This window comes from Amyelois transitella, chromosome 17 (assembly GCF_032362555.1).
Source record: "Amyelois transitella isolate CPQ chromosome 17, ilAmyTran1.1, whole genome shotgun sequence".
Taxonomy (NCBI): Eukaryota; Metazoa; Arthropoda; class Insecta; order Lepidoptera; family Pyralidae; genus Amyelois; species Amyelois transitella.
Window position 1 is genome coordinate 7,622,440 of NC_083520.1, and position 13,669 is coordinate 7,636,108.

General features: G+C 36.2%; 2 protein-coding genes across 2 annotated transcripts; one reads left to right on the forward strand and one right to left on the reverse strand.

Moving 5' to 3' along the window:
• The first annotated feature begins 195 nt into the window (after positions 1-195).
• On the forward strand, positions 196-7,122 carry LOC106134227 (COP9 signalosome complex subunit 4). The gene is made up of 9 exons (XM_060948765.1): positions 196-423; positions 543-622; positions 864-1,015; positions 1,248-1,351; positions 1,615-1,800; positions 4,431-4,549; positions 5,070-5,224; positions 5,775-5,991; positions 6,929-7,122. Exons 1-9 carry the CDS (start codon positions 347-349, stop codon positions 7,060-7,062), a joined length of 1,224 nt encoding a protein of 407 aa, XP_060804748.1. The 5' UTR covers positions 196-346; the 3' UTR covers positions 7,063-7,122.
• A 455-nt stretch (positions 7,123-7,577) lies between these two features.
• Positions 7,578-12,902, reverse strand: LOC106134316 (voltage-dependent anion-selective channel). Its single transcript, XM_013334334.2, has 6 exons — positions 12,749-12,902; positions 11,949-12,128; positions 11,461-11,624; positions 10,334-10,561; positions 8,537-8,745; positions 7,578-8,081 (listed from the first exon to the last, which is right to left on the reverse strand). The coding sequence occupies exons 2-6, from the start codon at positions 12,123-12,125 to the stop codon at positions 7,990-7,992; spliced, it is 870 nt and encodes a 289-aa protein (XP_013189788.1). The 5' UTR covers positions 12,126-12,128; positions 12,749-12,902; the 3' UTR covers positions 7,578-7,989.
• Positions 12,903-13,669: the final 767 nt, after the last annotated feature.

The following is a 13,669-nucleotide window of genomic DNA, read 5'->3' on the forward strand; positions in this document are numbered from 1 at the left end:
CACAAGCCAATTTTACCGCCATTAGTAAAGATTCTTATTCACGAAAGGCGTTTATGAACGAATGAAATGAATGGAAAAGTTATGATACAACTACGTACAGACACACTCATTATATTTCTTTGCCCACGCTAGAGCTGTCAACTGTCTGTCAGGTATTTCGATTGACATTGACAATATTGACAGTAAGTACTTACCTACATAAAGATATAAAAACATTGTAAATTGATTTAGAAATTTTTTATACAATATAATAATAATAATAAAACCAATACTAACAACTATAAGTAATTGTTTGTAGTGAGACCTACACATTTTCATACTATATAAACGAAAGAAATTTAATATCATGAATTTACAAGGAGTTCGCCAATATCTAAATGAACTTAGAAATTCCGGTGGTCTTCACAGAGATCAAGCAGTGAAGTATGCATGCAAAATTAACAATTATTTATAACTGATATTTTATTAGTTCACAAAAAAGTAAGCAATAAAGTATGTATATATAGTAGTAAGAGTAATACAATTTTATCTATTTTTTTCAGATACCGCAATGTTCTCATGGAGATACTTAAAAATCCGGAAGGAGAGTTGGCTGACTGTTTGAAAGCATTTGTTGAAGCAAGTATGTATTATATAAACTAAATTTTTAACTCCATTTTTTACAACATCATTCATCATTTTGTACTACACAGATAAAAGAAATCCATTTAATTGAAGAACCCAAAGAAGATTGTGTAAGTACATAGATGAATCACACAGGTGCATCTGTGTAAAGCACACAGATAAATTAACATTTTTGCATTAATATGGGATGTCATTACACTAGTCTTACATTCATTCTAAAATGAAACACATTGTTACAGTTGTCAATGAAAATGTAAGTTTGGTGATATCCCGGCAGCTCCTCACAGACGTCAGCTCCCATCTGGCCCTGTTGCCCGACAATGTGTCACAGGAGGTTTCACATTTTGCCCTTGATGTCATTCAGCCTCGGGTCATCTCTTTTGAAGAACAGGTTTGTTTCTGTAAAATTAAATACAAATAAATAAATACTATTTAAATAATTATATTTTGAAAAAGCCTTGTGTGTGAGACTCACAAGGGACCGGAAAAAGTGAAAGTATTTTTCTTAGCTCTAATGTTTAGACTAATGCCAACTAATTTACTTCAAAGAGGTTATGGGTTTTTTAATATTTTCCAGGTTTAGCTGCTATATGTGTAAATAACTGTACCACATTTTATTGCAGGTAGCTAGCATTAGACAGCATTTGGCAGATATTTATGAGAGGAATCAAAATTGGAAGGAAGCTGCAAATGTTCTGGTGGGGATCCCACTGGAAACTGGACAAAAGTAAGATATTTTTAATTATAAACTATTTTTGTTAATACTAATTTTCATATGTCTTATATCCTGTCTTTATCTTTGAATTTTAATCTATCTTTGATGTAAATGGAGACTATGTTTGGTGAATGGACCGACCTGTGCATCAATGAAGCATGTTATGGAAAAATATAAGTTAAAAACTAAATTTTAACATAATTTTTAAACCAATTCATTTTTGTATCACATTTCAATAGTTTATAGCTAAAAATAATTTTTAATGGTATTTGCAGGCAATATTCAGTGGACTACAAGCTGGAGACATACCTCAAGATAGCACGTCTGTTCCTGGAGGTCGATGACCCGGTGCAGGCAGAGGCCTACGTGAACAGAGCCTCCCTTCTGCAAGCTGAGACCACCAATGAACAACTGCAGATATATTACAAAGTGTGCTATGCAAGGGTGTTGGATTACAGGAGGTAAATTTTACATTAATATAATCACATCTTTATCCCTTATGAGGTAGACGCAGCCAACAGTATTTTTCCAGTTTGAAGGCCCAAGGCTCAGTGTGGTTTGATGGAATTAAATTAATTTAACATGTATATATAAGCCTTAAACACAATATAGTCCCTCACTTATCCATTAAAAAATTTATATACCATTAACTAGTTACGGCTTGGAAAGGGTACTAATAATTAGTGTCCGACCGAAGCTTCGGCTTCGGCTTCGGCCACCTTTGGCCAAAAAATCCACCTTCGGCGAAACATTCGGCTTCGGCCCAAAACCCGACCGAAGCCGAAGGTTTCGCCGAAGGTCCGAGCGACCGTCGAGATTGAACGAACTGTTACGAAAGTCATGAGGCGACGGGGAGTCACTGTCAAAATATCACATTTAGAAGTTAGTTTTTGTTTATTTTATTTATTAGTCTAGTTTTGGTCTAGTCGAGTAAAACAAAGACTGATTGGTCTAATTGTAATTTGTGAATTACTGTAATTCAATTACATAATAAAGAAATCAAATCATTATTTTTTACCAGTAGGTAAATCAGGTAGTAAAGATTTCTGCTATAGCGAAGAAAAAGAGAATGAGATGGAAGGCGAAATTGAAATGTTCGAAATTGTGGAAGCACTTAAGAGTATGAAAGCGGGTAAGGCTGCTGGGTATGATAGAGTGTCGGTCGAGATGCTAAAAGCAGGAAAAGGCGTCGTAGCTAGACAGTTGTACTGCCTTTTCAATTTGTGTTGGAGAAGCGGCCGAGTACCAAAAGATTGGTGTAAGGCTGTTATCGTGCCACTTTACAAAGGAAAAGGGTCACAGCTGGACCGCAAAAGTTATCGTGGTATAAGCCTGCTTAGCGTCGTCGGCAAATTGTATGCTAAGGTATTGATTAATAGAGTCAGGAATGAAACTGATGACAAAATATGGGATGCTCAAGCGGGATTTCGAAAGGGAATGGGATGTACTGATCAGGTCTTTTCCTTGCGGTGCATAGCCGAAAAGTTTTTGGCCAAGAGTCATAAAGTCTATTGCACATTCGTAGATCTGGAAAAGGCCTATGACAGAGTTGAGAGGAATGAATTGTGGTTAGCACTTTCTATGCATGGGGTGAGCAGTCTCTTAATACGAGCACTGAAATCCTTATATGAGTATTCGAGTGCTTGTGTCAGGATAAACGGAGCGCACACTGAGTGGTTTAAGATTGAGAAAGGCGTTAGGCAAGGATGTGTGGCGTCACCGTGGCTGTTCAACCTATTTATGGATAGTTGTTGGACAGATTTGAAAGAGTCTGAAAGTGGATTAAGGATGAATGAGTTACTCATCAAATGTCTGCTCTATGCCGACGATCAGGTTATACTGGCGTCATCTGCGGAAGAGTTACAGGAGATGGTAAACTGTATGCATGAAGCTTTAAAAGAGAAAGGAATGAAAGTGAACGTAAGTAAAACTAAAACACTGGTTTTTGAAATGGAGAAAGAAATGACATCATGTAATATTTTGATTGGAGGAGAAAAAGTTGAGCAAGTGAAAGAGTTTATATATCTAGGATCAAAGTTTACATCAGATGGCAAGTATGATAGTGATATTGAAAGGAGAGTGAACGCGGGGAACATGGTGAATGGAGCTTTGCATGCCTTTATGAGCAGTCAGAAACTATCCAAAAAGGCTCGACTGGCTGTGCACATGGGCGTGTTGGTCCCGACATTAATGTAAGGGAGTGAAAGTTGGGTATGGCAAAATAAGCATGAAAGCAGAATAAATGCAGTGGAAATGAGAGCGTTAAGGAGTATGATGGGTGTGAAATTGAGTGACAGGATAAGGAACAGCGTGATAAGGGAATGTTGTGATGTGAAAGAAGATGTAGTTACAGGAATAGAAAAGGGTATGTTAAGATGGTTCGGTCATGTGGAGAGGATGAATGAAAGCAGGTTGACTAAGCAGATATACAAGGAGAGTGTGGAGGGAAAGGTCGGAGTGGGACCGACACCTAGACGAACGTATCTTGATCAAATTAAGGACGTTGTGGTAAAAGGTCAGGTCAAAAGTACCCGAAACCGCCGAGCTTGTATGAAGAGAGTTATGAATGTGGATGAAGCGAAGGAAGTATGCAGAGATCGTGGCAAGTTGAAAGAGGTAGTCTCTGCCTACCCCTCCGGGAAAGAGGCGTGATTTTATGTATGTACCTATGTAAATCACAAACTTTTATTTATCTCTAAACCAACCATCTCTATGATATATCATCAACTTCTATATGAGACAGTCAATATATAAACCTTCAATATTGAGGGTTTGAAATAATTTTAATATTAATTGTAGCTTGTAGACAATTTGAACGAAATTAATTACTGAGTGCTGAGAGAATATAAACCTTCGGCTTCGGCTTCGGCCGAAGGTTGTGGCGATAGCCGATTAATCGGCTTCGGCTTCGGCTTCGGCCAAAAATAGACCTTCGGTCGGACACTACTAATAATATACATATAAACCTTACTCTTAAATCACTGTGATTGAACCTGGTAAATTGTTACTCAGAGGGAACCACTTTACTAATGGGCCAGAATGGACTAAATTCAAATTTCTGCTATAAAACCGAAAATATGATAATTTTCAGGAAGTTCATAGAAGCAGCTCAGAGGTACAATGAGCTCTCTTACCGCAACATCATACACGAGGATGAACGGATGACTTGTCTGAGGAATGCGCTCATCTGTACAGTTTTGGCTTCAGCTGGTAATTACAAATCACATTCTTATTTACAAGCTATTTATTAACATCTTGGATAAACATATGTAATTAATTTTTTAAAGGCAACTGTTTTATTTATAAATAAATATGTATGTCCAGTTTTGGACATAGGCCTCTTCCAATGTTCTCCAATCCTGATTGTCTTGGGCAATCGACATAAAATCTCATCCCACATATCGAACAAAGTCGTCATTCCTTGCGGTTTTGTTAAATATATAAACCCTATTAATTCTTTCTTTCTACGAGGATTACAGTTCCACCTTCTGCCGCATTTGGCTCGCATAACTTCTTTCGTGATAGCTAGTCTGAATTTACTAGCAATAGTGAACTTATCTACCCTGCAAAAATGTCTTGCACTTCATTGATGTATTGTATGGTTATCAGAAAAATATGCTAACCTACCAAATTTCAATGCAAATTCGCCTTTATTACCGCGTGATAGAGTTCCATCCGTTTAATTATGTACAAACCAAGTAGAGATTAGATCTACCTTCAACACTTTCAGGCCAACAGCGTTCCAGAATGCTAGCGACTCTGTTCAAAGACGAGCGGTGTCAACAATTGCCAGCGTACTCCATCCTCGAGAAGATGTACCTGGACCGCATCATCCGCCGCTCGGAGCTTCACGAGTTCGAGGCGTTGATGCAGACACACCAAAAGGTACTGTTACAGCGGGGGCCACGATATGATTTTATAACGGGGTACATATTTAGTTTTGGTTTGAAAAATTTATTAAGGACACTGATTTTCCTTTATTATCGCGTAAAAGATCTTACAAAACAATCAAAATTCAATAAAGTATAATTATTCTAAGAATTAGTTTATAATATAATAATGTCATATTTGATGTCTGAACAAGAATTCTAAACTGACTACTACGAGTAGAATACCGAGGTATTACCACTTTTGGTATAAGGTGTCACTATCTTGCATCTTTACCAGTGATGTGAAACATCACCTTCACCATCAGCCCTAGCTGTCAAGGTGTTTCATGAAGGTTCTAATTTTTCCTCATAAGAACTACGATTTTTAATGTTAGGTATTTCTCAATTAGACACAACCATTTTTCTGAAGTTATGCACACAATCATATGACAGATAAACAGTGAGGAAATTGCACTTTATTAGGATTAGCTACCAAGAGTACAGTCTCCTCCATTTCTGTTTTCGTAACCCCGAAAACCATCTCGTAACAATTCCCACTCTCCCAGGCGACGACATCTGACGGCTCCACGATCCTGGACCGCGCGGTGTTCGAGCACAACCTGCTGTCGGCCAGCAAGCTGTACAACAACATCACGTTCGACGAGCTCGGCGCGCTGCTCGAGACGCCGCCCGCGCGCGCCGAGCGCATCGCCAGCCACATGATCAGCGAGGGCCGCATGAACGGGTACATTGACCAGATCAGCTCCGTCGTTCACTTCGAGAGTAAGTGCACAGTTAAATAAATATATACGGAACAAATTGCACTGATTGAATAAGCCTCGATTTGACATAGAAAATTGTGTTACAAGATACTAATTCAACGATGCTATATTTCATAATATGATACTACTTATAACGATAAAAATCCAAGACCTTGTTCTTGGAAACTTCTGTGTCACAGACAAGCGTAGGTTCTGTCGCTGCGCCACAGAGGCCTTCAAATGAGTAACGTTTTTGGGTTCCAGTCTAGATCAAATTGTTAAATTTATATTGATTTGGACGATGTAGTCTCTGCATACCCCTCTGGGATAAATGCGTGATTTCCTGTATGATTGTAACCTGTTGTGTGTGTATACCTTGAGTAAATAAATAAATAAAGACCACGTATAAAACATCACATGAGCTCGTCACTTTTATCTACGTCTGCAGAGCAAAGTATGGCTTTGTAGAGAACGTCTACTCCACAAAAAAGCGGCAGAAAATGTGACTGACATCCCTTCCTATACGAAATTTCGCTGTCGGGCGAGATCTGCTATTGATGGAGTGCAAAACGCATCATATAATTTATTACTAGCTTTTGCCAGCGGTTTGCACATTTTGTATATTTTTTTAATACATAATAGATTCCTGCTTTAGCAAGCGCCACAGACGACAAAATTATGTTTATTTTTATTGCACTTACTATTGTACTTTTCTGGCAAAAGAACCAGTATTAATGTACTGGTACCCATGATGTTACAGAATAATTACACATTTAACCAAGTTAAATTGTAATCGCAGGCGGCATACTTTAACAGAGGCTTGAATGGATAGAAAATTTTCCATAAACCCTAATTTAGGTTCAGAATAGATCTAATATTTAGGAAAGCCCGTTTCTTTTTAAATATTTTCCATATACAAAATGTACACTAGTTTTATTATAGGTATATTGACTTTACAGCTCGCGAAATCCTGCCTCAGTGGGACAAGCAGATCCAAAGCCTGTGCTACCAAGTGAACAGCCTTATAGAGAAGATTGCAGCTGCGGAGCCGGAGTGGATGGCCAAACTCATGGAGGAAGAGATGATACAATAGTCACGTTATTTTAAAATATACATAAACTTACGTGTAATAAAGCTTTTCTTATTCTCATAAGATTTGTTATTTAAACATACCGTTGTAATGTCTACAATTGCTGTGTTCTTCCTCCTATATCCTCATCTCTCTGGAGAAGAGCCTGGAGCACAAAATATAAAAAGCTGTGTAAAAAGCAGGCAAAACACTATAAATTTTGAGTATGATGAAAAAATGTGTACCTTTGCTCTCTCATTTACATGCAATTGCCAAATGCAATTCTCATTTGCCAAATCTTTTCACACAATCAATACGTTTGACGATAATAATTTAATAAAAATAAATCATAACATTGTAACTTAATAAAACAATCAAAAACGATATGTAATTCAAAGTTTAAATATCTTTATTAACATCTTACTGAAACCAAAAATAAAAAATAAAACACATACACAAACGAAATATAAAACACTTCTCTATAGATACTGGACTTGGGGAAGCGGATCGCATCAGGTCTTCACAATAAAACAAGTTAATGCTGATTGCAATAGACTAACCATGTTTATTTCCATTCAATCAATAACACACCACTGGTGCTTATTTACATTATAACTGAGTTCAAATTGTTGGGATCGAATAAAATTATTTTGCAAAAAAAAAGGATGCGTCAACGTCGCGTGCTTACAACAAACATACATACAATGTAATCTAATTTTAGGAAGTAAGCGCGTCCGCCTTTGAATGTATAAGTATTATAGATTGTACTGACGGCGCTCGTGAGATGAAAATTTTATATAGATGCGTTTAACGCAATCGAATTACGCTAACAAGAACACTGAAGATACTACTTAAATTGATTTTGCTATATATGCTTCTTGACCGTCGTGTGACAGTAATGTGGCATTAGGTTTTATCTACAAGTCTAACAAGCCATGTGCTTGCTGCAGTCTAGGGCTCCAGCTCGAGGGCAAGGCCGACCTTGTGGCCGCCGGCGTTGAAGTTCTGGCCGTCGATAGCGGCAGACAATGTCAGGACCACGCCTATCAAACAAAACAAGTATGTAATCAGTGTTACAGTTCCGTTAGTCTACCGCCTAATTAAAGTATTTTCTTTACTCTATCAGTCAAAACTTCATTACATTTTATTAAACATTTTTATGACATTAGTAAATAAGTCAAACCCTAAGAAATTACAGATAAGACGCAGATAAGATTGACGATAAACAGAACAATGCAGATCATGTGACTGAAGAGCCAATAGAATTGAGGTGTATGAAATTTCACTATCTATTTTAGTTGACAAAAGAATGAATGGGAGTTGTTTATCATACAACAGTGATTGATCACCGGGTATTTGACACGTGGATCAAGTACGTCGTAAACTGATATTTGATGGATTAAACGTCTTAATGACCTGTCTAACTTCATTGCAATATAACACCTATTTCTGCTAAACAGAGATCAACCCTGATAAATTCTAAGGTGAAAGACCTTACCAGGTTTCAACTTCTGTTGGTAGCCCAGTCCGATGAGAGACTTGTTGTTGACTTTAGCGTGCAGCGAGGTGTCGGCGTCGAGCGAGTACTTGCCGCCTACTCCGAACTGCGTCTCGGCAGAGCCCGAGGTCCACTTCATGCTGATGCCGCATTCGATCTTAGGAGACACCTTCTGGTAGATTGATCCACCGAATTCCTTGCCATTGTCACTGTGGACAGAAATTACATTATATTATCTAAACATCAGAAACTAAACATTCAAGGAAAGATTCACTTACGAAAAAAAAGCAAAATGAAAAGGGATTTAGTCCCTGGCCGATCGCATTGGGGTGAGCATAAGTCCTCTACTTAAACGAGTGGTTTAGTGCCTGCGTTAGTAGCGCCTATACGAATCTAATGTACTGAATACCTAAACAAATTTATAAAAAAAAAATACCTTTCATCGCTGGTTATATTTAATATTAGTTCATATTATGCGTAATATAACCAAAAGTGATATATTTTTAGCGTTAATAAAATGTCTGCTATCAAATGGTCGGACTTCGTCCGTACAAAGTCGAATAAAAATCTCATTGTTGGCGTAATCTGCTACCTCCTTGCAAATGACTGTATTAGTAAGTAGTACTTACAAAAATAAAAAAATATATTTTTTCCTAAAGATGGAGTAAAATAAAAGTGATGACATGTTTATATATTACATAAACTACTCGTAATAGACAGGGCAGCTAATATTTAATAAGGACGAATCACATTTACAAAATTTTTAAAATACTAAAAACCCTATCAATAATGTGTACAATAAAGCTCTAATTAAAAATAATAATTTACGTCAACGAAACTACTCAAGAAAGATAGAACAAAAGGGAACTAACACCGCACATTAAGGCCAATGTCGCAAACTACACTGGCCTTAACTGGTTTATATAATACAATGCAGAGGCGCGGGCAGCAAGCCCACTGAACTTGATCAATGTTCTACACTTCACTACTTTACACATTGGGCCAGTAATGATTTAAAATTTTGGCCGTGCGTTTCTGAGAAATAAAACATTTTATTATTAGGTTATTTATAAATTTTGCCCGCTCTGGCTCTGTCAAGGGGAACCCAGACAGTGGCGAGGGTTCAACCCACTAAAACACACATTCTATGTTTATCAGATTATCTGCACGAAACTTACGCTTTATTAAACTACTTCAAAGCGCCGAACAGACACCGCGGACTTAAGATCGTCTGCAAATCAACTAACTATTGCCCACCAAATATGCAGTTAACTGGTAAATGCTGACTCAATGTATTGGCCAGCAACCTGGCCAATGTGCACTGAGACTTTTATGTAACGCCACAAACTCAATATTAGTGAGTCATTGCAAAAATTTATTTTCATGATAAATGGCCTTGTTAAAAGACAATTGTACAATTATATTATGTTAATAACTAGATGTATAAACTGAATGTTTAAAGAAATGGACAAATTGCTGTTATGTGAGCAATGATGTTTTACCAAGATACATACAAATACTTTTAAAACAGATACAAGTGCAAAGAAGAACAAATTTTAACCTAACAGAATAAGATACACAATAATACAGAATTTTGACTTTTAACCCTCGTTTTAAAGAGTCAGTCTGTACAGATACACTCTACTACAATAACTATTTATGAGTATTGTATAAAATGTAAGTTCACTGATACAAAATAGTGACCATAGTATAAAAATTTAAATGGTGCAACACACATTACAGTTTTGTAATATGATGCAACCCACCCTAAGTGAATATGAAACAAAGATTACTTACACATTAGTGTGGAGGTTGAATTCGTTAGTCTGGTATCCGAGAGCAAAGTTGTTCTTGGTGAGCTTGGCGTTCTTCGAGTCGAATTGTCCATGGATACCGGCCAGCCAGCCTTTGTGCTTCAGGACTGCAGCGGCATCCACCACAGGGCCCGCTCGGTCCAAGTCCAAGATTGTGTTCACTGCAACCTTGTCATTGGCGAATTGTGTCTTCAGTTTACCTGTCTTGCTCCTAAAAAATACCTCATGATTAGTTTTTAGTTTCTCTTTTTTACTCTACTCTACTACTCATGATTAGTTTTTAGTTTCAGTTTTACTCCATATGTAACAACATCATTAGGTCTTTACTACCAGAGGTGTAGATAAATCATTTAATTTTTTCAATGCCAATGAATTAAGAATTCTTCTTCTTTCCTGTTTTCCGCAATTAAATATTTTTGTATGTATAAGCAATGTATGCTTATACATACAAAAATAAACAAACATTGGTATATACATTTATAAGGAGCTGAGGTATTTAGATTTGGCAAAAACACCAACATCAATCCCTTGTTAGCCAAGAATAAAGAAAAAAAATTAAGATTTTGTTGACCTTATCATGCATATTGACCTGTTTCTCTGATAAATTGTTTTGTCATCAAAAGATTAATTTAAAACAATGAATTAAGAAGGTATTACTACAATTTGTATTTCATTCATCAGCCATAATATAATAATATGGCATACCTTGAAACTAGTCACAAGTCTTTATCTCAAATTAGCACACTTGTTTACAAAGTGTGTGATATGCTACGTAAAGGGCAATAGTGCCAGTGTTTATTTATAGATTACATCATTGTCAGAGTGAAAGCTCACTGTCAAACTTATGTCAACTCTTTGCTTTTAGGCCAAGTTTCAGGAAATCAAAGTGGTAAGCATCATTGGCTTGCTTGCCAAGGTCAGCAATGGGATGGGAATAGGCAGACACCTTGAACATGGCCTAAAAATATTTTAAATATTTGTCCGCATACCTACAGTCAGGCTTAACAGCAACATACTATATTTCATGATTACCATTATCAAAATCCCTATCTCAATTTGTTGTCACAATTAAGTTTATACACATTTATATAATGTTGATAAGGTTTTTACCCTGTCTGTGGTGCGAATGTACCCTCCAACGTAACTTTCAGGCCTTTGGCGATCTTGTCCTGGATGGTGATGTCTGTGGCCAGTGTGTTGTCTGTGTTCCATTTCTCTGTGAAGGTAAGACCATAGTCTTTCACAGCATATTTTGATGAAAGGCTGCCAAATACCTGAGAAAAAAGTTGAATGTTAAAATTATGCAGGTTATAATGCAAAATATTTGTGCACTCAATAGAAGAAAAGCATATAAGAATTTTTAATTCTAATTAATAATTAATTCTTTTTATTTAACATCTTCATTGAACTTATAAGTTATAGTTATATAGTTAAGTATAACTTATAAGTTCAAAGATGTTAAATTGGCTCTGTGGTAAAACCTACTGCTACAAAATAAAACTGTAACTGAAAAATATCACCTCTAGCTGGCTTTTACCTTATTTCTTGTTGTAATAAAAGTTAGCTCTTAGCATAAAAACCAATAATAACTATCTTACCTTTCCACTCTCCTGGTTGGAGACAATACCACTTGTGAACTCAACTCCAGATGCACTCTTTGTTTTGAGATCAAGTTTTATGAGGCCGAAGTGGTAGCCCTTGCTGAAGACATCATTGGCCTTCTTGCTAAGATCAGCATAGAATGGGGTTGGTACAGATACTGGTGCTTCTGCCATGGTCTAACAAAAAAAAAACATATTTAGTCATTTCTGAAATTAGTGCTATATTCTTAGTACTTATATGGGCTAATCACTAAAGTTGTATTATATACATTATATTTCAACATAATATTATTACAGAGGAATGATTTCTGTGAACGATGCCAGCTGTGTCAGGGTTAGCTTCCCCGTACCTAATTATTTACACGCCACATTAGAGAAGGAAGGTATTACATAACACACAAGCAATATGACTAAGCTTACTTTATCAACTTGATACATGGTAAAGTTCGTTGTACTTTTACACACCTATATGTAAACTATCATGACCGTAAACTTGACCTTTAGGAAAATGAGCTGAATTTGATCTCGAAAGGTAGAAACCACACGCGTCAAATCGACTGTAGCATGAGGAGGATTGCGCGTAAGATTTATAGTTTATGAATAAACCAACAATTATTTTCATTTGTAGGTGAACGATTTGGTAATTTTACTAGTTTATTTAGTAAATAACAAAGATTATTCAATGACGTCGACGAGTTCAGTGGTCCCGGCTACGAAGTAGCATTATTAACCTAAATTTATTATAGCATCGCAGACTAAGAAAAAATAATATAACATTGCAAGGTAACAATACTTACAAGGGTAAAGATTTATTCACAGATTGAACTAAAAACTGTGATTTATAGGCAAATAAATTGCCGAATCAGACGACCGCACCACACCACAAGACAATTTGAAGTTTTTTAATTGATCACCAGAGGGCGTAAATTTTGCTGTCAAACCGGAAATACGCTTATTGACAATAAGTCTAAAGTTTTAAACTTTATTATTATTATAATTGTTTCTGAAGAAAGTTAATGAAATATTAAAGATATGTTTAAACATATAAAATTTAATCAATTTTCTAATTTGTTTGATAGTAAAATTTAAAGAGTTATGAAGCTAAACCTTACCTCTCAACTCAACTAAAAGCGCCTCAAAGTCAAAGTCTGTTTGACGTCTAGAAAATGAAAAGTGGCCTTGATTAAATAATTAGTCCACGAATTTAATAAAAAAATAAAGGAGAGGTCATTTCTCTATTTAGTTCATTACACTATTTCAGCAAACCAAGTTACCTTGCATGGAACTCTATTACACGGTAGTAGAGGCCAATTTACAATAAATTCATCATACTACTACTAATTTCTGTACATTTGAACTTGAGAAGTACTCAAGTTTTTATTAGTGAAACTTAGGTTAAGGTAAAACATATTGCATGATAACCGTCGCGACGCTTACACATTGTTGGGTATTCTATTCTTTACTCAGGTGTATAAGAGGTTACTCTTAAAATATCTATGATTCTATGAAGACTCGTGAGACTTAACTTTGGCATAGTGGCTACACCCAAATAACATTTCATTTTGTTTATATTTCTATGGTCTTTAATTTATAATCGAGTTGCGTTTATCCATGATGGATTCGTCTTTCCATTTTGTCCTGTTCATTGTCATGAAAATGATGATAAACAATCTCACTCTATAAAGCACGGCCATTAAATTGTTTTTCTAGTTTATTAC

What these genes read in the sequence shown, in the direction of transcription:
- LOC106134227 (XM_060948765.1), top strand. Translation starts at nt 347, where the DNA reads ATGAATTTACAAGGAGTTCGCCAATATCTAAATGAACTTAGAAATTCC. An exon ending in TCATCTCTTTTGAAGAACAG is followed by an intron (nt 1,016 to 1,247) that starts GTTTGTTTCTGT and finishes ATTTTATTGCAG; the next exon opens with GTAGCTAGCATTAGACAGCA. An exon ending in CTCCGTCGTTCACTTCGAGA is followed by an intron (nt 5,992 to 6,928) that starts GTAAGTGCACAG and finishes TTGACTTTACAG; the next exon opens with CTCGCGAAATCCTGCCTCAG.
- LOC106134316 (XM_013334334.2), bottom strand. Translation starts at nt 12,125, where the DNA reads ATGGCAGAAGCACCAGTATCTGTACCAACCCCATTCTATGCTGATCTT. An exon ending in TTCAACCTCCACACTAATGT is followed by an intron (nt 8,746 to 10,333) that starts GTAAGTAATCTT and finishes TTCTGTCCACAG; the next exon opens with TGACAATGGCAAGGAATTCG. An exon ending in CCAACAGAAGTTGAAACCTG is followed by an intron (nt 8,082 to 8,536) that starts GTAAGGTCTTTC and finishes TTTGTTTGATAG; the next exon opens with GCGTGGTCCTGACATTGTCT.